A 25629-nucleotide genomic window follows, 5' to 3' on the forward strand; every position below is an offset into this window, starting at 1 on the left:
AATTTACTATTTATAAATTAACACCTCAAATTGAGAGAAAATTTTGGGGGAAAATTAGGATAAGTAGTCTTTTTTAAAAAATGAATGATTTAAAATTTAAATTTTAGATTACTAGACTCACAGATTTCCTTTGAAGTTGAATCATATACTTACAAATTTAATTTGGAAATTTGACAGAACGAATGTGTAACATAAACTATGTATAATTTTAATTTATCAGTTGATAGTTGATTAGTAGTGATATTTAAACATCAATTCACTGTTACAATTATAATCAGCATATATTTACGGGGTATATTCAATTCAGATTTTAGAGGATTTATAACAATTCAGTGATTTTGAATGATTATTGTAGATTTTGGCTGATTTTAATTGTACGCGAATTTTAGCGGAGTTGTTGAATAAATTTTGCAGAGTATTGTTCATTTAAGTAGTGATTTCTACAAATCTATCAAAATCTCTTGGATTTTTGTTAAGATTCCGGAAAACATGAAATACACTAGCAAATTCATCAAAATCTACCATTTTATAAAATGCAAAAAAAAATCAGGGAATTTCGAAAACCACCAGATTTTAATGGATTTTTTAAAATCTAAATTGAATGCCACCAGATTTTAATTAAAACCTAGATTGAATACCCCCAGATTTTAAAAGACTTTTCTCAATTCCTATTGAATACCATTATATTTTAAAAGATTTTTTAGATAGCAAATTGAATACCTTAGGATTTTCAAAATTCAAAAAAATCTTTTAAAATCTCAGTTGAATATACTTTCCGTCCCACCAGGTTATTAACATTTGAAATAAAAAAAGTGATACACATTTTAAGGTTCTTAAATGAATTGTGTTGATTCGAACTGAAGGCTTTATTTTCTTTACGAACTCTTAATAAATCTTTTCAAATAAATACAAGAAGCCCGGGATGTAACGGAACAGATGTATGCATACATCAATATTACAATAAACTTTAATGTTTACAAAGGAACTTGCAATATTCTTTTGTTTTCGTACAAATATTAGTATTATGAACGCAACAGTAACATAATCCTGGTGCGGGTCCACCGAAACAAAAACGAGGGACACAGTCCGTTGGCGCTGGCATCTGCAATGAAACAGACTCTTTCTCGATCATCTTTAGGCCTATTTGAAATGAAAAAAAAAATTGAAAACTCTGTTGTTTAGTACAAAATTATAGGTGAAAAAAGACTTGTACAATATGTATTTATAATGCAAAGGAACAGAGAGACGTATAATAAACACTTACAGTGATTGCCTACAAATTGGCAAAGAAGAACAATGTAAAATAGTTTGAGAAGTTGTAATCTTGAAATTGCCATTTACAAAGAACCGAGGAGCTAAATATTTATATCAACATAAAAGTTGCTTAGGGGTGAGGGTGTTTTTATAGAATTTTGAATAATGAAGTTGGACTTAAAAGTACAATACTAATAACTATAGTTAGATCATCTCCTACCTGATTTGGTTGAAAAATGTTACCTGGCATAATTACTACATGCTTGTTTGAGTTTTTTAAAATAAATAATTTATTACTTAAATTTAAAGTTAAAATTTATAATATAAATGATAAGTAAATTATAATTACAAGTTATTTAGATTTTTGAATAATTTTACTTACAATTTGGTGACATGTTTGGTAAATTATAAGTTAATTTTAAAAAATTCGAATTTTGATTGATGAGTATAAAATTTGAAAATTTAAAATTTAAAACATAAAATAAATATAAAAATTACTTTCAGCAATGTAAATTTATATTAAAATAATTTGAAATGCAATATATCGGCTATTTGACTATGTACACACTTCTTTTTATATACGTCTTTTAATATATATTTGCATTGTTATTGCAGACAACGATCAGTTTTTTCCAAAAAATAGTTAAAAATTATTTGATAAAATTTAAAAACTATTTTTATGAGAAGTCTTTTTGGCTGAAAAGCTATGCCGGCCTTATTTTTGGAAAAAGCGGTTTTTTAAGTTTTGCGAGAAGGACTGTCGATTTCATAATCAAAACTCACCAAAAATATTTTTTTAATTTTTACATCAAAACATATGAATATTAAATATATTACCAAACAGTCATCTGATTTTTATTACAACTCTTTTTTAATCAGCACAACACACATCAATTTTTAACACGTCGGCGTCAGTGGAAGCAATTTCAAACCGGAGCAAAATGGAGAAGTTGGAGCTCAAGATGGAGGAAATAGCGTAGAGTAAAGATAGCACAGCCTGGTGGTTCAAAGAAGGAGAAGCTTGATAGTGGCGAGCAAATCCTTAAGGATTTTGTTTGGGCTCGCATGGATCTTTTGGACAAAAAAATTAACGAAAGCTTCTTTAGGAGAGATAAATAAGCGGTTATGGAAGCGCTTAATCAGATTCATTGGAGAAGTCTACATAATCGAGGGAAATTGGAATGGAAAGGGAAACCAAGGATGCCTATAAGTAGTAAAAATCCACAGGGAGCTAAAACATATGCTCAGGTTTTGGAATCTTCAGTGTCTCAGGAACCGGTTTTTCAAGGAATCAAGACTGATAAACAAGAGGATTGGCAATTAGTTTAGAACAGAAAGAAAAAGTATAAGGTAAGTAATATTTCAAGTTTCTCTGTGTTCTTATATAACATTCCTGAGCAAGCCAAAGCTTGGGAATTGTGGGAGTGTTTCAAATCAGCTGGAAAAGTGCTGGATATAATCTTACCAAGGAAGAGAGATATGAATGGAAAAAGGTTTGGTTTTGTTAAGACAATATATGAACTGGAGGCGGGGAAAATTATCTTGAATGCTAAGGAGAAAGGGGGGATTTGCTCTAAAATCAGAATGAGTGTGAATGAAAAGGGAGTTAGTAAAAAGCAAGAAAAGGTGTCGTTAAGCAATAGGGGTTTAGGTTTGGGTTTAAGTCGGCAGGGAAAGACTCAAGAGCAAAGTAAGAAGTCAGTTATGCAAGACGGAACAAAGATATTTTATAATAAGGAGAAGGTTGATTCAAAGCTGGGGATAGAAACAGCTAGTTCTTTGCAGAATAATTTTCTTAAAGAAGGATTAGACAAGATAAATGTAGTAGGCCTAAGTTCTAGGAAATTTTTGCTGGCCAACAAGAGTGACAAGAGTTGGGATGAAATTGGACTGAATGTTTTCCGCAAGTGGTTTAGCCTTATAAGGAATTTTTTGGATAAAGATTTGATTATTCCTCGAACTGCTTGGTTACAAACTTCAGGCATTCCTATGAATGTCTGGCTGGAAGAAAATCTGAAAGGATATACTAGATGGATGGGTGATTGGGCTTCTTGGTCCTGTCAAGTAGATGGTGAAAGTGAATTCTTTGATACGATAGTGTGTGTCTCTACAGATAGGCAATAAGATTGATGAAGAAATGAATATTTTGGTTAAGGGGAAAATCTTTCCAGTAAGGTTTGCTGAAATAACAGATTTAGGAAACGTTAAAGGGAAAATTGAGCCTATTTGTGCTTCTAGCAATGAGATCAATTCTATCATAAAAAATGGTAGTAATGTTCTGATGTCAGACTTGGAGGAATCAGAGATTCTTAAGTCTCTAAGTAAGGATGGAGTGAAGTGTGATAAGAATAATTTGGACATTTTTTGTTCTTTAGCTAAAACAAGGGATAATATAAGTGTTGTGCGGTTGATGTTGGGAACTTGATTAAAGGGTCAAATAGTATGAGTAATTTCCAATAAGATATAGTACAGAACTCGGAAGTTGATGGGGATAATGTTTTGTTGGAAGCAGCTTTAGAGCAAAGGAGTGCGTTAATACAAAAATGGCAGGCTGATAAAGAATTGATAGATAAAGAAGTATCGGTCACTTTCCTATGTAGGGAAGAAGTGATTCAAAGTTCAATTTTGTCTTGTCAGGAGGAAGGATCTTTGGAAAAATCTGACAATTTAAATCTAGTGGATTCAGTTGGAAACTCACAAGGATCTTTGTGTAATGGATTGGTCAAACTAAAAGTTAAAGGAGTGGCTCGGCCTAGGAAAGTTGGCAGAAAAATCAAGAATCATTTTGACTTGAAATGCAAATATGGGGTAGGGCATAGAAATAAATTTGGGAGTAGCAGGAGACTAGGACCTTGCTTTAGTAATACTGAGAAGTTGGGAGCAATAAAGGAGGAGGAAGGCTCAGTTGAAGAGATAGCAAAAGAAATTATAGAGTGTGCTGAGCTGATGGGATTAAAGATTCTGGGGAATAAGGAGGCTGCTTTGCAAAATGTAGCAATGCAGTTGCAGCAGAGAGAATTATGAGGAATTCTTTGGTTATGGTTCCCTAGTAGTTAACAGTCAATTTTTATGTCAATCAATAGCATTAAGATAGTTTCTTGGAATTGTAGGGGGTGGGAGTACAGTTAAAAAAGAATGATTAAAGATCTGATGAAGGAAGTGGATGCAAATATACTTTATTTGCAGGAAACTAAATGTGCCAGTTGGAATAAGTTTTGGGAAAATCAATCTGGGCTAATTATCAACATCGTTGGTTAACCCAGAATTCAGAGGGTTTGTCTGGAGGATTGTTGATAGCTTGGGAAGAGTTATCTTTTAAGAGTATTGGGATGGCTTCTTGTAAGAATTGGAAGTGGATCCATTTTTAAGTCATATCCTCTGAGGAACATTTTCATGTGTTAAATATTATGGTCCTCTTAGCTTGCAATATAAGAAGAGATTATGGGAAGACCTCTCAGCTGTCTTGGGTATTGCAAGAAATGAGAAGGTTTGTATAGTAGGGGACTTTAATAGTATTATGGATGATAGGAAAAGTGCCAATTGCACATATAGGAGATGGGATGTTCAAGGTTTTGATTATTTTATGAAAAATAATAACTTGTGTGATATAGCATTGGTAAATGGAGAGTTTACTTGGTTTGGTCCTCATGGTAAGTGCATCAAGCTGGACAAATTTTTAGTAAATGATAACGTGTTTTCAACTGGTTGTTGGGAAGGACTGGCTCTCCATAGGGTGGGTTCTGATCACAATCCAATATTGTTAGCAATTAATAAATTCAAGGGAGGTCCAGTACCCTTTAAAGCTTTCAATTGGTGGCTAAAAGAGGAAGGGATTAGAAAAAATATGGATGACTTTTGGAAGCAAGTCAAGATTTCTAATTCTAAGGAAAATTTCCAAGTGCTGCTGAAAAAATTTAAGTAAGGATTGAAGCAATGGAGTAAAGGGTCTAAAGACAATCTACAAATCTAAGTTGGAGCTTTTTGATAAGAATCATATTTGGAATCATGAAGTTCTAAAGTGCTCTTGGGATTTAGTTTTGTGCTTTAAGAAAAGATATTCCATGCTTAAACAAAAAGCAAGGCTACTTTGGAATCTGCAAGGGGATAAAAACACTAAGTTCTTTCATAAGGTTATACAGAATAGGAAATGCAGAAATAGAATTGAGAAAATTGTCTTGGAAGATAAGTTGGTGAGTAGTCCTGAAGGAATCAAAGAAGCTTTTTTCAATACTTCAGAGGCATATATAACAAAAAAAAAGTTGGAGGTTTTTCAGTTGTACTCCTTGATTAGCCCTAGGCTGAGCTCAGAGGAAGATAATCAACTAGAGGAAAATTTTTGTTTGGAAGAGGTTGAGGATGTCTTGAAATCCTTCAGTTTTGATAAGGCTCCAGGCCCAGATGGTATGTATATAAAGTATATTAAGGAGTTTTGGGACTACCTCTAAGAAAAAAATTTAGATGGCTTCATTTCTTTTGCTGAGAAAGGTGTGTTACCTGTAGGACGTAATTCTTCTTTCATTGCACTTGTACCTAAAGTTAAAGTACCAACTATGCTGAAAGATTTTAGACCAATATGCCTAATTAATAGTGTCACCAAATTGCTAACCAAAATGTTAGCTCAGAGACTTAGCAAAGTTTATGAGAAGCTGATTGATGAGAACCAATTTGGCTTTGTTAAAGGTAGGCAAGCTGTAGAGAGTATTATGTTGGTTAATGAGGTGTATCATTCCATGTAGACTTCAAGAAATTCAAGGATAATTTTAAAGCTGGATTTTGAGAAAGCTTTTGATACTGTTAACTGGAATTTTCTCTTTTAAATTGTGGAGTGTTTAGGCTTGGGAGTTGGTTGGATTAAGTGGATAAGAGACTTGTTTGAGTGTCTTAGGATTTCAGTTTTAGTTAATGGTTATCCCTCTAAGGAGTTCAACATTACTAATGGGCTGAGGTAAGGAGATCCTTTATCCCCAATGCTCTTCAATTTGGCTGGAGAAGTACTTAGTAAGATGTTAGTCAAAGCAAGTGAGTTGGGATTGTTTGAAGGTCTGCAAGTCAGGAAGGCTGGTAGAACTGTATCACATCTGCAGTTTGCTGATGATACAATTGTTTTTTTAAAAGGCTCTATGCAATCATTAAGAGGAATCAAGAGAGTATTTCAATGCTTTCAGTTACTCTCTGGATTGAAGATTAATTTTCAGAAAAGCATGATATTCTCATGCCACTTATCAAGGGAGGATATGGCTTCTTTTGCTGATGAGCTTGGATGCATGGTAGGGACTTGGCCTCTAACTTACCTAGGAAGTCAGATTGGATTAAGTCCAAGGAAATCCATTTTTTGGAAGCCTCTAATTGATAAGTTTAAGAACAACCTGGCTAATTGGAAAAGGGATAGTTTGAATCAAGCTGGTAGACTATCTTTAATCAAATCTACTTTGGATAGTCTCCCAATATATTGGTTCTCCTTGCACAAAGTTCCTGTTGGGGTTTGTAATCAATTGGAAAGAATCAGAAGGGATTTTTTCTGGGGAAATGTTTCTGAGGAAGGAGGGATTTGTGTTAAGAAAATGCATTTAAAATCTTGGAATTTGATTTGCAAATCTAAAAAGTTAGGAGGGTTGGGACTTAGCTTGCTTCAACAAAGAAATTTAGTGCTCTTATGTAAGTAGTGGTTCAGGTGACAGTCTAGTAGAAATGATACATGGAATGTCTGGTTGATAGATAAATATATTTGTGAAAGGTGGGAAGATTTGGATGCTCAAAGAAATTCTAAGTATTTTTCAGTCATAGTCAATGATGTGCTTAAGGCAGTAGCAGGTTTATCCAGTATAGGTTTACTAGGTCCAGGTTGCTTAAAATGGGAAGTTTTTTATGGAAAATTTGTATTGTTCTGGGAAGATTTGTGGTTTACAGATAAGGCTCTTCTTGACAAATTTAATAGACTTTATGGTATTTCCAAGTTATAATTTAAGGAAATTAGAATTATAAAGGTCTTATGGGATTGTTATGATAGGTCAGGAAAAGTTTTTTGGAAGAGAAAGTTAAGGAGTTGGGAATTAGATGAGCTGACAGAACTTGTCAAGATCATAGATTCTATTGAGTTGAGTAGTAAACAAGATGTGTTGATTTGGGTTCTCCTGGGAGATCAATATAGTTGTAAAGCTGCTTATGATCTAATAAGTAAAGATTCAATTTCTAGCAGCAGTTCCTGGGATGTTATCTGGGGGTGTAAGGTTCCATAATCAGTTAAGCTTTTTTTATGGAAAGTACATTCTAAAGTAATCCCAACTAAGACATGGTTGGCTGATATGATCAATAATTTTGAAGGGTCAAAAATTTGTTTGCTTTGTGATGCTGAGGAGGAGTCTCTTGATCATCTTCTATGGAGATGCATTTTCTCTAGAAAAGTATGGATTTTTGTGCTTGATTGGTGGGGCATAACTTCTAAGGTTTTTATAGGGGATCTGGAGTCTATGTGAAAATGTAGAGCTTTGTTCCGTCAAGCTAGTATCAAGAGAGTTTGGTCAAATGTTCTAGTGTCCACAATTGGGACCATTTGGCTACATAGAAATAAATATCTATTTCAGAATAGTTACTTGAGTTTAAATCAAGTATGCTTTCTAGTTCAGAGGAGAGCTTTGGAATGGAGCTTAGCAAATGGAGTCTTTATCTATATAATACACCAACATGGGTCTAAAATTAGTGAGACATTTTATTCATGAGTTAAAAATGACTAATTTTCCCCTACGTTTAATATCTATTTAAAAATTGTGTTGCTAGCAAGATTCAAACTCATGTCTATTCATGAACATATAGATATTCATACCACTACACCATATTGCTACTTGTGTTTTTTTATTATACACATAATATTTAAGTGTCCTAGACAATAATACTTATTGTTATTAACTTCAAAGATGATTATAATATCATCGTCTTGAATATTACCATTACCATATTGCCATTTATGTTAGAAATTTTATTCATAAAAATTGGTGAGATATTTTTTTAATATGCAATGACAAATTTGCCCTTGTGTATGCACATATATAATATGTGTGTGTTATATGAAAGAAATAAAATATAAAATTAAATATGAAATATGAATATATCACATTTTTATATACATATATATATATATATATCTGTGTGTGTGTATGTGTGTGTGTGTATGATTATTTCAAATTTAAGTAAATTTTAGGTTTGTAAATATGAATTTTTTAACAACAAAAAAGTACCATCAATCTATATAGTTATTCGATCATTAACAAAGTGGATTTTGAAAGATTGAATTTAAGACATAAGATTAAACATTAGAAATTAATCGATGATCGATGTACCCTCGACAATTCATAATACATTTTATTTAATTTGAAATGATCAAAATATCCACGAATCTAATATTAAGTTGATGAATTAGAACATTTAAATGAAATAACATCTACCTAGGCGTTAATATCTGAAAAACTAACATTTTTTTATAAAAAACAGCTTACATTAACGTTTACGTAAGTTTTACTTTATTATGTACACGACTTTAAGTTTTACGACTTTAATCATGCATTTTTATACTATTAATATTGAGAAGTGTACTTGTAAATCGATCATGGTGGTGAGGGAATATTTAACCAACAATCAATTTTTTGGTCGTTGGATCATGTTTTAAATGGTTAGGATAACAATTAACATTTCGATCAAATTTAAAATCGAATACAATTAAGCATATGTAATAATTCTTAGTTTGCTTCGTGTGAAAATATTGACGATTTCATTCTATATATAAACTTTTGATTTTTTTTCTTATTAAACGTTTACTAACTGAATAACCTATACTGATAACAAGGTACATGAAATAAACAAGAAAATTATCAACGTTGTGTAGCTTGGTAATATCTTACATGCAAATCATATATATCGATATTGATTCAGCTTATAACATATATATGTGAGCCATGCACAACTTACCAAAAATAATCAAAAACACTATAACTATATGTTGCATGAAAAACATTCTAGAAATTAACCCGTGCCTTGCACGGGTTATGTTAGGTCCCGAATTATCGTAGAAGGGGGGGTTGAATACGATAATCACTAAATTAAAAATTCTTTCGAATCTTTAGCGGATAAAATATTTAGTGCTCGGTTAGAGGTTTCGTGTTCTTGAGAGGAATAGTGTTTGGAACGATAAAAATAAGGAACACAAGATATTTAGGGAAATATATATTCGTATATAAATCTTCGAGGGTGTTGCTACACTCCGGTAAATAAATTAACCGGCTACAATCTAAGAACAATAAAGTTTCTAGCTACTACAAAGATTTATAAATCAAATCCTATACAATAATCTAGCTTTTCTTTGTACTAGGATTTAATTACCGGGTAACGATTATAATGCCCCTAAGAATATACAAGAATTAAATCGGGCATTATAACGTTACTCCGGTGAGAAGTTAAACGGATATTCAAATAGCTTGAACTCCTCTGTAAATCTCCGCTGTCATTTTCATTACTCTCTTGGGAGAGAAGATGAACAGTAAATAATTCAGAATGAATGGCTGAATACTTCTGCTGCAATTGTGTAGACTTTATCCAACAAATTGTGTGGCTGAGAATGAGGAGAGCTGTGTGACGACAATTCCTTTCTGTGGCGACAAGACCTCTGTGGCGACAAGGATACTACTAGTACATCAGCAATTGATTTTTATTAATCTAACTCCCCTGTGGCGACAGGCTGTGTGGCGATAAAGGGGGAGGGGGAATCTCCTGTGTTTCCTATGCGACACACTTCATTCACTATAACAAGTACATGTAAATGTACTTGTTTTATAAACCAAAATTAAACAAACGTTTGTTTGTTTATCCTTTTATTGATTTTCTTTTTCTTGTTTTCTTTATCTTTATCTTTTTCTTTTCTTTTTCTTTTTGTTTTCTTTTTCCCTTTTTTTTATTTTCTTTTCTTTCTTTTTCTTTTTTTATTTTCTTTTTAAGTTTAAATTTTAATTAAATTAATTTATAAAATAAACTTAAATATAACTTATATTAATAAACTAATTTAGATTTATAAAATAAACTTATTTAAAGTTTATAAGATAAATCAATTTAAGTTTATTAAATAAATTATATTAAAGTCCTTTAAATAAATTTATTTAATTTATCAATTAAACTTTAAGCTTCGCTAGTCCCCTGAGCTGTTGAGCTGTATACCCCGCGCACCTCTTCTCGTACTTTAACAGATAAACGTTCAATCCAAGTACGTTCCTCAACTTAACAATTCTTCTATAAATAATACCCAGATTTCTTTCACGAGCTGTTGACGCCTGATGTAACTGGTCTGGTTCACAGACGACTAACCCCGATTCAGGTCTTCGTATTATAGCCTTGATTACATTGTTAAGTTTTCCTCAACTTTATTGCTTTAGACACTGACTGTCAATAAACAACTGTACTTTCATTGGAATCCTTTCTGGTACTCTAGACAATGTCTTCATTAAACTCTGTCTATACCCTATTTTCAATTCTTCAGATTCCTATGCTTCGAACACTGTTTATCTTCAATCAATGCCAATACACTGAAATCTTCCAGTAGCACTTGTATACTGAATCTTCAACATTTCTGAAACCCTGAAAGTCTTTAACCTTTGTTCTTCACTGAGGCATGATCATATTAATGAACTTCTTTCAGTGACATGTAGACAGACTTCAGGCTTTCTTCTAATCTTCTGATTTTTTGTATTTGCCTTGTCTTCATTCTTCCTGATTTCTTGTGTAGACGTAGTATTATTAACCTGTCATGTTCTAGTGTTGTTATTGTGTTGAGTTGTAATAACCCCAATTTTTGAGAAATTTTGAAACCCTTATGAATAGTGTTTTTGCTGAACGAGAAAACTTTTCATGCCACGCTATGTAGGGGTTCTGTTATTGATCTTATGGGATATTATTAGTACTCTATGAAGTATATAAGTGTATGTAAAGATCGTCAGAATCCAATTCCGAACACTTTGATTTTTCCCGGAAATCCACAAGATACGGAGAGAATTGAGTATAAGGTAACAGGATAAAAAGGATTGAAATTAAAGGATTATAGGAGAGGATCATAAAAGGAATATAATATATTGAGAAAGGTTAAGGGAACCTAAGTAATAAGATCCCGGGTATGATCCCTCAAACGATAAACGAGAACGAAAGTTAAGCGAACCGTATAACAGATCAGCGGTCATTAGGCAAACGATTAGGAAGTTAATCAAAGGGATTAGTGGGAATGATGTCATCCAACCAATAGAAAGAGGACAAGGAAGGAAGGATGACATCATGTGGATGAGATAAGCATGACATGGGAAGGAGGAGGTGTGGTGGCTTTGTAACCACACAAATCCAAGGGCAAGAAGGTACTTTACTAAATCAAAAACAAAACCAAATCAACCAACCAAAAGATCAAGACAAGGCAAAACACAAAATTCTTCTTCTTCTTCATGAAGCTCTCGGGTTCTCTTCTTAAAAAATGGAAGTTCAAGCTCCTCCACTTATTATTTAGCAAGGTAATTATCTAAGCTTCCCCATGGATAGTTACATACTTCCTATAAGTTTAAGCTTCTAAATCCAAGCCAATCTTTTTCTATAAATCATCAAAGAAGATGGTGAATAGTGTTTTCAAGAACTAAAATTTGTGTTCTTGAAGTTTTGTTTAGATTAAGCTTGGATAAGGGCTTTAAAGATGATTCCAAGCCATCCTCTTGATTCTCCACTCTCCAAGGAAGGTATAATCTCTTAACCAAGCTTTGTTATTGAAAGTTAAGAGCATAAAATGAGTATTAGAGTTCATGAGAGGCTTGATGATTGTGTATGTAGAGATTAATGGGTTTTGGGTTGTTTTTGAAGTTGTAAATCTTGGTTGTTGATTAATGAACTTAAGTGTAGTTTAAATTCATGATAAAGAATAGTATAAATGGTTAATGTGGATTTGTTGGGATTGTTATGATGTGATAAGGATGGATGTTTGTTGTATGATGGATTGAGGTTGGATTTGGGGTTGATTTGGAATGGGTTTGAATGGTTTAAAAAAATGGGAAATCGCGTAAACATAGCCGTCGTAACGTCCGATTTTCTTTGGACTGTTTTTGTGCATAGCATTAGGACCCGAGAACCCCCTGCTAGATTGTGACCACTGCCATGTTTAGATAGCTCATGTTACGAGCTTCGTTTTGATATGTAGTTCGTTCGATTCCGATTTACGGTTTAGGAGAAACGACCGTTTCAAGTAACGGCGTTTCGCGAACAAAACTTTTTCCCTCGCCTTACTTTGGAATGTAGGTTAAAGACCAAAAAGGGTTAATTAATGCATGAAACATTTATGGTAAGTGTTTTAGGCAGTTGGTAAGTCACTCGCGAAGGAATCGCTTTAAAACTCGTAAAGGTTAAATTATTAAAAATGGTGGAGCCGAGGGTACCCGAGTGACTTAAGCGAATCAGTGAGCGCAAAACAAGCGTTAGAGTCTAAGTTAGTTAAAGTATAGATTTACAAGTGACTTTGGTTTAATTCCAACTTACTTGTTGTGTATAGGTTACCAGACTCGTCCCGAGCCATTCGTAACCCCCAGTCGCTCAGGCAAGTATTCTATCCGTTATACTGTTGTTGTGATGAATACACTTGTATATGCATTATCTTGCGATAGATGCATGTTGGTTATTTAGCAAATTCTTGCGATATATTGTAGCATGTGATATGGTATATATGCATGCCTGTTTCATATTCTTGAAATATATATCTGTTGGTTCAGTTGATAATACCTATGCTAGAGGATAGCGGTATCTTGCATATACCCTTAGTATAGGGACCTAAAGGTGAAAATATTTTCTAAAACCGGGAGTCGAGGATCCCGAGTAGAGTTTATATGGATATGGATATATATATATATATTTATATATATATATGGTTATAGTTTTTCCAAACTATTAATCGAATAAGGTTTATTCGATAACTTTAAACTTTATTTTATTATCGAGTATTATTTCGAATATTATTCGAAGGCGTATGACTCCTTTATATTTAATGAATATTATTTTGAATATTCATTCGAGGACTTAAGACTCTTTTATATTATTTAATGAATATTATTTGAATATTCATTCGAGGGTTATGACTCAGTTTATTTTATTATTTCAATATGATTTGAATATTCATCGGAGGACTTATGACTCCTTTATTTTATTTAATGAATATTATTTATAATATTCATTCGAGGTATTATGACTCAGCTTATTTTATTTATTGAATATTATTTGAATATTCATTTGAGGATCTATGACTCCGATTATTTGCTGAGATATATTCTTTATTTTATTAAAGAATAAGATGTCGATATCAAACTTATTTTCGATTATTCAAATGAAGATAATACTTTCATATAAGTATATCTTTGGTTATTTAATACTCGTTTCAAGTATAAATTTTAATACTTCTACTTCAATTATTTTTATAAAGACTATTCTTTATGGGAATATTATTTAATTAATAATATTCAGATATTTTCTAATATTCTGGGGACTGATTTACTTCATTAAATCAGCCTTACTCCAAACACTCTTTAAAGTGTTTTCGAGTCTTCAAAATGATTTTTAAAAGTCAGAGCGGATCCCAAAACTCATTTTTATATTTAAGATCTTCCTTTTTAAAGGGGATTTAAATACTCGCTCAAAACTTGGGAAATCCGGCTCTGTGGTGTATTTACATTCGCAACAAGGTTGCAGATTTGGTAAATGAATTGATTACTTGCCCAACGTTCGGGAAGTAAGCCCCTCTCATTGAGTCGGCATAAGCGACAGGCCGAGGTACGGTCTATTATTGTGTAAGTGGCTCAGTGGGAGTCCATCAAATGCATAGGTGGCTGAGTGGCAGTCCAGCATAGGTCTTAATTATGACCAGGGTGATGACCAGTGGGGAATTCGTCCATCTACTAGTAGAAAAGGTTACTTATTGGTATCTTTGCCTGATCAGCGAGATATCGGGTTTATGCCAAAATTCTTTTCCTTTCCAAAATTCATTGGATGTTTCGAACTCTGTTCATACTTCACATAACAGAGGTTCCAGGAAATGTTTAAAGGGATATATATATGTGGTTATATATATATATCGGGACTAAATAAAGTATCTCATAACTTTTTCATTCAATAATCTTTCAAAGATTGAATCTATTCAAGTCTTATCTTGTGGTCTCATCAGTGGGGTGAACTTTTGAAATTGATTATAACTTGAACGGTGGTAGTTCAAGTAGTATTGGGAATGATATAAATGTAGTGAAGTATTTGGTAACTTCATCTTTTGATCTTATATCTAATTAATAATTGTCTTATGAATGACAAAGATTTTCAGAAAAACGTTGAGACAAGGTTAGATATATGAGATCACCTTGCAACGATATTTTTTATATACAGTTATACACTGGGACTTTGTGTATATTATGCATGGAAGAGGACTTCCAATATTTTGAAAAGTATATATGTATATATACTGAATATTTTGCGACTTCATCGCATTAAGTTATCAACTTGGTTCATTTCTTTTGACCAAGACTTTCATGAGTATTATGAGTAGGCTCATATACTATTAATCATTATACATATTATTTTGGTGGGCTTGCTGCTCACCCTTGCTTTCTTCTTTCATCACACAACAACAGATAGAAAAGATGAACAGAACCTAAGCTCCCGATTCGCAAGCGATTAGGAGACGTTCCGCAGTTTTCTAGAAGCATTGATGCCGCCGTAGCTGAGGTAGGAACTACCAATAGGCTAGGCTTTCAACTTTTGATGGACCAGATTTATTTATATTTATGAATTGTAATAATGGCAAAGAAATGTAAATTTATTCAGAAAACCTTTTAAGGTGTATTGGCAGATAATTGTGGAATAAAATGACTTGTGGTTATTTTTGGATGTTCATCTCTGAGACTATAACGGGTTGTGGTGTGTGTTAGTGTGGGGTCACAGCATAAGGTTATTTTTATTAATTAAGTGAAGTGATATTGTGGAAAGAAAGACCGTGACGACCCGGATCCCCGACCCCGGATCTGGGGGTGTTACAGAAATGGTATCAGAGCTAAGCGTTATAAACCTCAGAGATGATGGGACGTTAAGATAATAAGATTCACTAAGATAATAAGAACTCTTGCCAAGTTCATAGTCGGGCTACCTAACGTAGTACTGACAGTTAAAACCCTTATGGGAACCCTTATAAATATCGTGATAGGAGCATAGTTCGTTATCGTATATGGTAGCGGAACTCCGAACCCTGAGGTTGAGGAGCAACAACGCGATGATGTTTTATTAGTTATTGGAAATCAGATTGTGGATCCGATAGAGTGTCCTAATGCAGGACCGGATGATGTTGATATTGAGGATGTAGCGGTTGAGGATGTTGTCCTAGAAGGGATAGTTGTTGAGGAGGATCCCATGGAGGATCCTGACAGGATTGGATAAAGGACCACTGATGAATTGATGACCATGGTTTGGTCGACTACCAGAGGTAGGATTGGCCGGTCACTACCGGAGGTTCGTTCAAGTTGTAAAGATAGTAGCCCCTTTAACGCGGCTTACTCGTAAGACTGAGAAGTTCGAATGGACAGAGAAATACGAGAAAAGATTTTAAGAACTGAAGCAAAGATTGGTGAAGACCCCTATGATGGCGTTGCCGGATGGAAAAGGAAATTTTGTGATTTGTAAGTGACGCTTCGCATAAGGAATTAGGGTGCTTCTTATATAGCACAGCAAGATAATCGCGTCTGCGTCAAGACAATTAAGGAAGTATAAAATTCGATATCCCCACCCATGAGCTTGGGCTCGTGGCAATAGTTTTCCCTAAAGATTGGAGGCACTACTTGTATGGAGAGAAGTGCAAGATTTACACAAACCATAGGAGCTCTAGTACATTTTTGCGTAGAAAGAGCTCAACATACGCCAGAGGAGGCGGTTAGAGCTAATCAAGGATTACGATTATGAGATTCTTTATCATTCGGGGGAAAGCCAATGTGGTGGCTGATGCCCTTAGTAAAAAAGGAGAGACTCAAGATGATAATGTCTTTTGGGGAGTTTATAAGAGATTTTGAGAAAATGGAAATAGAAGTGAAGGTAACCGGAGCCGGTACCGAAAAGCTGTTTGAGATAGCAATACAGCCCGAATTATTGGAAAAGAACATATTGTGCCAGTAAAAGTGATGAATGAAGGCAGAGAGCCAACAAATAGATATGAGATTAATACCGAGAAAGATGATAAAGGAATAATGAGGCATTCCTATAGAAATTGGGTTCCGAAAGTTCAAGAGCGTAAGGATGAGAACTTAGATGAGAGCCATGGTTTGAGGAATAAGATTTAGAGCAAACCCTGAACGTGATAATCAGGGAGGTCGCCATCAAGATAGAAGGAACCCATGACATAATGGAGTGGGAAAATGAGGTTTTTAAATTAAAAGATGACCCCAATTATGGGGAGTAGGATGAAACATTTCATACTAAGGAAACAGAAAGTCGAGTAAGGAAAGGGGACCCGAGACGGTACTCCTATACGGCAATTCATGGACCTGTATAAAAAGAACTTAGACTATTATCCCCAACCACCACCCTGAGGAGACAGTGCAGTGAGAAATTCTTTCATGACCTTTAAGTCGCTAAGCTCTCAGAGTTCCAAGGAACAAGCTGACCCAGTCGAGGCAAGAGCCTGGCTAAAGGAAATAGAGGAGTCATTTGAGATTCTAAATGATTGACGAATCATAAAAGACTGTTTTTATCACTTACCCTCCTAAGAGAGAGACCACCCGCCGGTAAAAGGCCAAGGAAGGCACGGAGCAAGAGATTATAATAAACTGATTTAAGTTCAGTCAATTGTTTTCGGGAAAGTAATTCCCAAAGATAAGGAGATAGTGTAAAAGCTTTAGAGCCAGAACAAAGGCAGACGAGTATGATACATTATGAATCTAAGTTGTAAAAGTTATCAAGATTCGTTCTGAGGACACGAATCCAGAATGACGGGATGTTTGAAATCAATGCTTATGTTGTGTTGGTTTATGAAATAATGATAAGAGAAAGGAAAATAAAAAGAAATTGAAGTGGAAAGGAATATAACGGCAATAGAGTTTGAGGTATGATAAGGGAGTTGGGTATGAGGAAACCCTAACGACTCGTAGTAATAGAAATAGAAAAGTATGCATTCGTCAGGATGAGGGTGATTCAACATAAGTTAAAATTGATGGTTGAGGGCATAAGAGATACATATAGTTTATCCCCTGTAAGTTGGGAGGATTCGAGGAAACCTTGAGATAATTCGAAGGATAAATAATGAGACGCGGATAGACTAAGGGGATAAGGAAGTAAGAAATTAAGAAAATTGGAGGAAGGAAGTGACCTTCAAGAATGGGAAATGTAAGACCGGTGGCTTGATACCCAGAACGGGAGACGCCAGGTTTGAAAGATATCCCAACATTGAGGACTGTTGAGATAAACAACAAAAGTAAATAAGGAATTATTAAGAAGAAGTTCACGTTGAACACGACCAATATCTTCCAGAACATCCTTGTTATCGTTACCAAATTAGGCAAGACAAGCGGATAATCGTTGTTATCTTTTGGAGGCCATATGGATTGACCTCAATTTGAATAAGGATGCTATTATGAAGTTAGGTATAGACTATCGAGGTGGGAATGATGAATATGATAATCTATCAAGGAAATATGACTTGATTTATTCGTGGAAGGATGCAGGTACCTTTTAAAGGTGGAATTAAGGATAGAACATTGGTAACTTAAAATGAATCCTAGGGGACTGCATAAAGGTTGGCATGTCACCCTTAATAGGGACAGTATGAGTTTTGACAGTATGATTGGGAAAGGGTTAAGGTAACAACAACCTTTAAGAATCAGTGGAGAAATTTTGCAGAAGTATATAGACAATGGTTCTACTATTAGTAAATGGTATTGTGATATGCCCTGTATCTAGGGAATACAGGAGGAACGATTGAAGGATAACCTTAGAGGTTTTATAAGGAAAAAGGTAATATTCAAAATTCTCAAGAATAAAAATGTTGATAAAGGAAATATGACATGATTATAATGATGCCAAGTGGGGCACGTGTTAAACCACGAGAAAGTATGGATCGAACCAGTAAAGGTTGAAATTGTTCTAGGCAATTAGGACTTAAGATAAAAGATGTTCTAAGTATAATTGAGAGTCAGTCATGACAGTGATTAACCTCTAAAGACTGAGGCAATAACTTATGGAAAAATGGTGATTTTTTTTTACTCATCAGATTTTAAGGAAAGCATTTTCACATAAACTGTGATTGAAATAAGGTAGAAAATTTATTTGGAGATGGTTAAAGTGACATTGACTGTAAGGAAATTTTACTATCAGGAAAGGCCAAAGAGGTGGCCGACACTTTAAAGGTAAGAGGATAATTATAGGCGCTTGTGCCAAAAGAATACAGTGATAATGGTTAAAAATGTGAAGGTTGAATTATGGTTTGGAAGATTGACATTCCTTCTGATGACTGTGCAATACCCAACCGTAATAGTAGTTGGTAAAGGTTTAATTCGTGTAATCGCCATGAACGGGCTATCTATCTTAGAAGGTCCTATCTTGAGAATGAGCCTGGACCATATTTCAAAAGGGCTAAACGAACCTTTGAGATCAGGAGTGTTCTTCATGAATCAGAAATGGTGATTATGTTACCTCCTTAGAAGGATTTGATACGACATGTATGGACTCCGTATGGTTAGCTATTAAGATTTCATGGAAAGTGAATGATGACAGTGGGTCAGTGGTGGACCATAGTAAGGCAGTAATGATTCTGCGAGTAACGAGCTGATTACAACCGTGAGAGTTGTATTGGAATGGATGTTGAGATTGAGTACCACTAAACGGGTCGTGGTAGTGTATAAGTTATCATTGATAGACTAATTAAGTAGAGTATCTACCTGGTGAATAATTATTCTTTCTTATCAATAGAGAGTCGTATTATTATACGAGGAAGGTTGCGGTGCAAGCATAGAATTATAGTAACGATGATGTATAGAATGAGATCCCAGATTCGATTTTTGATGTCGAGGGAGTTTCAAAGGTGATTATGTATAAGCTCGAGGAAGAGTGTGGGTCCATGGAATGATGGACGGAATAGAAATATTTAGGCATGGGAAATACGATGCTATAATACTTGATGCTGATATAAATACGTTTATGTTTTGTTCTCCTATGACAAACCTCTATAATTCAGAGGTAGGTTCCAAGCCAGATATTTTGTGGCAGTATATATATTTTTTTTATATATACAATTCTCTTCAGTTCGTTCTTTTCTCTTCTTTTCATTTCATGTAATCTGAGAAGAACAACCCTTCCAGAAGGGGAGGTATTGCCGAATGACTATCTATCTGTGTGATAGAAGCCTAGTAGGATACCATCTATTGTTTAATTGCTTGTCAAGTACTAAAGGCTGGCCACCTTCTGTACTAACTATGCAATATAACAAGTGTTCATGATCATAGTGATCTCTCAACAAATTCCTTTACTTCTTTATGATTGATCAAGCTTCCAAAGATAGAAGCAGCTGAAAAAGGAGTAATAAAGTGGTGGTAGTATGCGGAATGGGAACACATTCGTGATACTAAGGTTGACGTGGTTATTAAAAGGTTATAGAACGCTAACGAGCAAAAGTATAACCAGTATAATATTAGGAACGGAAGGTAGTAGCGATTACGAACTGGAAAAGAATGGGTATTGAGAAGCAGAAGCTCTAATGATAAAAGCTATAATGAGAGTCTGTGCAATAGACTTGAAAGAATTTGGAATGATCACTTAATTCGGATTGAGTTATCTTACGACAATAGATCATATGTCATTATCGAGATGTCGCCTTATGAGATCCTTGAGGGAAGACAATGTCGATCTCCCTTATGTTAGGATGAAGTTGTAGAGCGCAAGATGCTCGGACCCGCAGTAGTCCAAAGGACCAGGGATATAATAGATCTAATCAGAGGACGGCTGGTAGTAACCCAAGATGGACATAAGAGGTATGCTGATTTGACTCAAAAAAAAAAGAGGACAAAGAATATGAAATAGGGGGCCTAGTAATGTTATAGGTATCCCCTTGGAAACCCTTGAAAAGGATTGATGAGGTTCGGAAAGGAAGGAAAGTTAAGTCTACAATTTGTTGGACCCTTGGATATATTAAGACGTTTGGGAAGTTAGCATATGAGCTAGCCCTAACCCCGAACATGTAGCAGGTCGTAACGTGTTTCACGTATCAATGTTAAGGAAGTGTAATTCGGATGCCAGTCAAATAGGGGCATATGAGCGCATAGATATGCAACCTGACGTAACCTATATAGAGCAACTATAAAGGGTTATAGATCGAAAAGGGACAAGTGCTTAGGAGAAGGGTTATCAAACTAGTCAGAGTTTGATGGTAGAACCACAATGTGGGAAAATTGACTAGAGAGTTAGAAGGCACAATGCTAAGAAAGTATCCCCATTTGTTTTCTATCTGATTCCGGGACGGAATCCTTTTAAGGAGGGGAGACTGTAATAACCCCAATTTTTGAGAAATTTTGAAACCCTTATGAATAGTGTTTTTGCTGAACGAGAAAACTTTTCATGCCACGCTATGTAGGGGTTCTGTTATTGATCTTATGGGATATTATTAGTACTCTATGAAGTATATAAGTGTATGTAAAGATCGTCAGAATCCAATTCCGAACACTTTGATTTTTCCCGGAAATCCACAAGATACGGAGAGAATTGAGTATAAGGTAACAGGATAAAAAGGATTGAAATTAAAGGATTATAGGAGAGGATCATAAAAGGAATATAATATATTGAGAAAGGTTAAGGGAACCTAAGTAATAAGATCCCGGGTATGATCCCTCAAACGATAAACGAGAACGAAAGTTAAGCGAACCGTATAACAGATCAGCGGTCATTAGGCAAACGATTAGGAAGTTAATCAAAGGGATTAGTGGGAATGATGTCATCCAACCAATAGAAAGAGGACAAGGAAGGAAGGATGACATCATGTGGATGAGATAAGCATGACATGGGAAGGAGGAGGTGTGGTGGCTTTGTAACCACACAAATCCAAGGGCAAGAAGGTACTTTACTAAATCAAAAACAAAACCAAATCAACCAACCAAAAGATCAAGACAAGGCAAAACACAAAATTCTTCTTCTTCTTCATGAAGCTCTCGGGTTCTCTTCTTAAAAAATGGAAGTTCAAGCTCCTCCACTTATTATTTAGCAAGGTAATTATCTAAGCTTCCCCATGGATAGTTACATACTTCCTATAAGTTTAAGCTTCTAAATCCAAGCCAATCTTTTTCTATAAATCATCAAAGAAGATGGTGAATAGTGTTTTCAAGAACTAAAATTTGTGTTCTTGAAGTTTTGTTTAGATTAAGCTTGGATAAGGGCTTTAAAGATGATTCCAAGCCATCCCCTTGATTCTCCACTCTCCAAGGAAGGTATAATCTCTTAACCAAGCTTTGTTATTGAAAGTTAAGAGCATAAAATGAGTATTAGAGTTCATGAGAGGCTTGATGATTGTGTATGTAGAGATTAATGGGTTTTGGGTTGTTTTTGAAGTTGTAAATCTTGGTTGTTGATTAATGAACTTAAGTGTAGTTTAAATTCATGATAAAGAATAGTATAAATGGTTAATGTGGATTTGTTGGGATTGTTATGATGTGATAAGGATGGATGTTTGTTGTATGATGGATTGAGGTTGGATTTGGGGTTGATTTGGAATGGGTTTGAATGGTTTAAAAAATGGGAAATCGCGTAAACATAGCCGTCGTAACGTCCGATTTTCTTTGGACTGTTTTTGTGCATAGCATTAGGACCCGAGAACCCCCTGCTAGATTGTGACCACTGCCATGTTTAGATAGCTCATGTTACGAGCTTCGTTTTGATATGTAGTTCGTTCGATTCCGATTTACGGTTTAGGAGAAACGACCGTTTCAAGTAACGGCGTTTCGCGAACGAAACTTTTTCCCTCGCCTTACTTTGGAATGTAGGTTAAAGACCAAAAAGGGTTAATTAATGCATGAAACATTTATGGTAAGTGTTTTAGGCAGTTGGTAAGTCACTCGCGAAGGAATCGCTTTAAAACTCGTAAAGGTTAAATTATTAAAAATGGTGGAGCCGAGGGTACCCGAGTGACTTAAGCGAATCAGTGAGCGCAAAACAAGCGTTAGAGTCTAAGTTAGTTAAAGTATAGATTTAAAAGTGACTTTGGTTTAATTCCAACTTACTTGTTGTGTATAGGTTACCAGACTCGTCCCGAGCCATTCGTAACCCCCAGTCGCTCAGGCAAGTATTCTATCCGTTATACTGTTGTTGTGATGAATACACTTGTATATGCATTATCTTGCGATAGATGCATGTTGGTTATTTAGCAAATTCTTGCGATATATTGTAGCATGTGATATGGTATATATGCATGCCTGTTTCATATTCTTGAAATATATATCTGTTGGTTCAGTTGATAATACCTATGCTAGAGGATAGCGGTATCTTGCATATACCCTTAGTATAGGGACCCAAAGGTGAAAATATTTTCTAAAACCGGGAGTCGAGGATCCCGAGTAGAGTTTATATGGATATGGATATATATATATATATATATATATATTTATATATATATGGTTATAGTTTTTCCAAACTATTAATCGAATAAGGTTTATTCGATAACTTTAAACTTTATTTTATTATCGAGTATTATTTCGAATATTATTCGAAGGCGTATGACTCCTTTATATTTAATGAATATTATTTTGAATATTCATTCGAGGACTTAAGACTCTTTTATATTATTTAATGAATATTATTTGAATATTCATTCGAGGGTTATGACTCAGTTTATTTTATTATTTCAATATGATTTGAATATTCATCGGAGGACTTATGACTCCTTTATTTTATTTAATGAATATTATTTATAATATTCATTCGAGGTATTATGACTCAGCTTATTTTATTTATTGAATATTATTTGAATATTCATTTGAGGATCTATGACTCCGATTATTTGCTGAGATATATTCTTTATTTTATTAAAGAATAAGATGTCGATATCAAACTTATTTTCGATTATTCAAATGAAGATAATACTTTCATATAAGTATATCTTTGGTTATTTAATACTCGTTTCAAGTATAAATTTTAATACTTCTACTTCAATTATTTTTATAAAGACTATTCTTTATGGGAATATTATTTAATTAATAATATTCAGATATTTTCTAATATTCTGGGGACTGATTTACTTCATTAAATCAGCCTTACTCCAAACACTCTTTAAAGTGTTTTCGAGTCTTCAAAATGATTTTTAAAAGTCAGAGCGGATCCCAAAACTCATTTTTATATTTAAGATCTTCCTTTTTAAAGGGGATTTAAATACTCGCTCAAAACTTGGGAAATCCGGCTCTGTGGTGTATTTACATTCGCAACAAGGTTGCAGATTTGGTAAATGAATTGATTACTTGCCCAACGTTCGGGAAGTAAGCCCCTCTCATTGAGTCGGCATAAGCGACAGGCCGAGGTACGGTCTATTATTGTGTAAGTGGCTCAGTGGGAGTCCATCAAATGCATAGGTGGCTGAGTGGCAGTCCAGCATAGGTCTTAATTATGACCAGGGTGATGACCAGTGGGGAATTCGTCCATCTACTAGTAGAAAAGGTTACTTATTGGTATCTTTGCCTGATCAGCGAGATATCGGGTTTATGCCAAAATTCTTTTCCTTTCCAAAATTCATTGGATGTTTCGAACTCTGTTCATACTTCACATAACAGAGGTTCCAGGAAATGTTTAAAGGGATATATATATGTGGTTATATATATATATCGGGACTAAATAAAGTATCTCATAACTTTTTCATTCAATAATCTTTCAAAGATTGAATCTATTCAAGTCTTATCTTGTGGTCTCATCAGTGGGGTGAACTTTTGAAATTGATTATAACTTGAACGGTGGTAGTTCAAGTAGTATTGGGAATGATATAAATGTAGTGAAGTATTTGGTAACTTCATCTTTTGATCTTATATCTAATTAATAATTGTCTTATGAATGACAAAGATTTTCAGAAAAACGTTGAGACAAGGTTAGATATATGAGATCACCTTGCAACGATATTTTTTATATACAGTTATACACTGGGACTTTGTGTATATTATGCATGGAAGAGGACTTCCAATATTTTGAAAAGTATATATGTATATATACTGAATATTTTGCGACTTCATCGCATTAAGTTATCAACTTGGTTCATTTCTTTTGACCAAGACTTTCATGAGTATTATGAGTAGGCTCATATACTATTAATCATTATACATATTATTTTGGTGGGCTTGCTGCTCACCCTTGCTTTCTTCTTTCATCACACAACAACAGATAGAAAAGATGAACAGAACCAAGCTCCCGATTCGCAAGCGATTAGGAGACGTTCCGCAGTTTTCTAGAAGCATTGATGCCGCCGTAGCTGAGGTAGGAACTACCAATAGGCTAGGCTTTCAACTTTTGATGGACCAGATTTATTTATATTTATGAATTGTAATAATGGCAAAGAAATGTAAATTTATTCAGAAAACCTTTTAAGGTGTATTGGCAGATAATTGTGGAATAAAATGACTTGTGGTTATTTTTGGATGTTCATCTCTGAGACTATAACGGGTTGTGGTGTGTGTTAGTGTGGGGTCACAGCATAAGGTTATTTTTATTAATTAAGTGAAGTGATATTGTGGAAAGAAAGACCGTGACGACCCGGATCCCCGACCCCGGATCTGGGGGTGTTACATGAGTTATCACGTAACTGTTTATACAGCTACGCAGTCTCACCAACAATCTCCCCCTATTTGATTGTTAAACTTAACAAACAAATTAAATAGAGAGGATAACTCAACTAACAACTAGAAAAAGTAATGTACCAGGACTTGTAAATAATGCTACTGGTTTTCTGGATCAAATACTGCATTTCCAGATTTCTTGAGTAACTGAAATGAAATATGCTTGTTCCTCTAGCACTGAACTAATCTTCAAGTAGTTTCATCTTCATTTCCTTGGTTCTTCAAATCTCTGCCAGATAATACTTCTCAGTCTTGAAGTAATCATCAGCAGCTTCTTTTGTATAACCACATTTCCTGTTGAGAAGCGCATATCTCTCTTGCTTATCCCTTTATGAGAATTAACTGCTTAAAGGAGATCACCTTCGTTTACCACCTCTCCCGTACAATAGGATCCGCAGATAAGAACTAACGGTATCCCCTTTTGGAAAACAGCTTCTCCCCTTATGAAGAATAGTGATGAACCAAACCACTTCTTCTTCTTCTGATCACTAGGAAATCACCTTTGTGTTTA

The 25629-nt window shown here is 34.5% G+C and overlaps 1 protein-coding gene across 1 annotated transcript; it reads left to right on the forward strand.

Annotated features, from left to right (window-relative positions):
* Positions 1-4771: 4771 nt before the first annotated feature.
* On the forward strand, positions 4772-6442 carry LOC141696065 (uncharacterized). Its single transcript, XM_074500253.1, has 5 exons — positions 4772-4904; positions 5290-5655; positions 5755-5934; positions 6088-6199; positions 6370-6442. The coding sequence occupies exons 1-5, from the start codon at positions 4772-4774 to the stop codon at positions 6440-6442; spliced, it is 864 nt and encodes a 287-aa protein (XP_074356354.1).
* Positions 6443-25629: the final 19187 nt, after the last annotated feature.

Source organism: Apium graveolens, chromosome 11 (genome assembly GCF_009905375.1).
Source record: "Apium graveolens cultivar Ventura chromosome 11, ASM990537v1, whole genome shotgun sequence".
NCBI classification, from domain to species: domain Eukaryota; kingdom Viridiplantae; phylum Streptophyta; class Magnoliopsida; order Apiales; family Apiaceae; genus Apium; species Apium graveolens.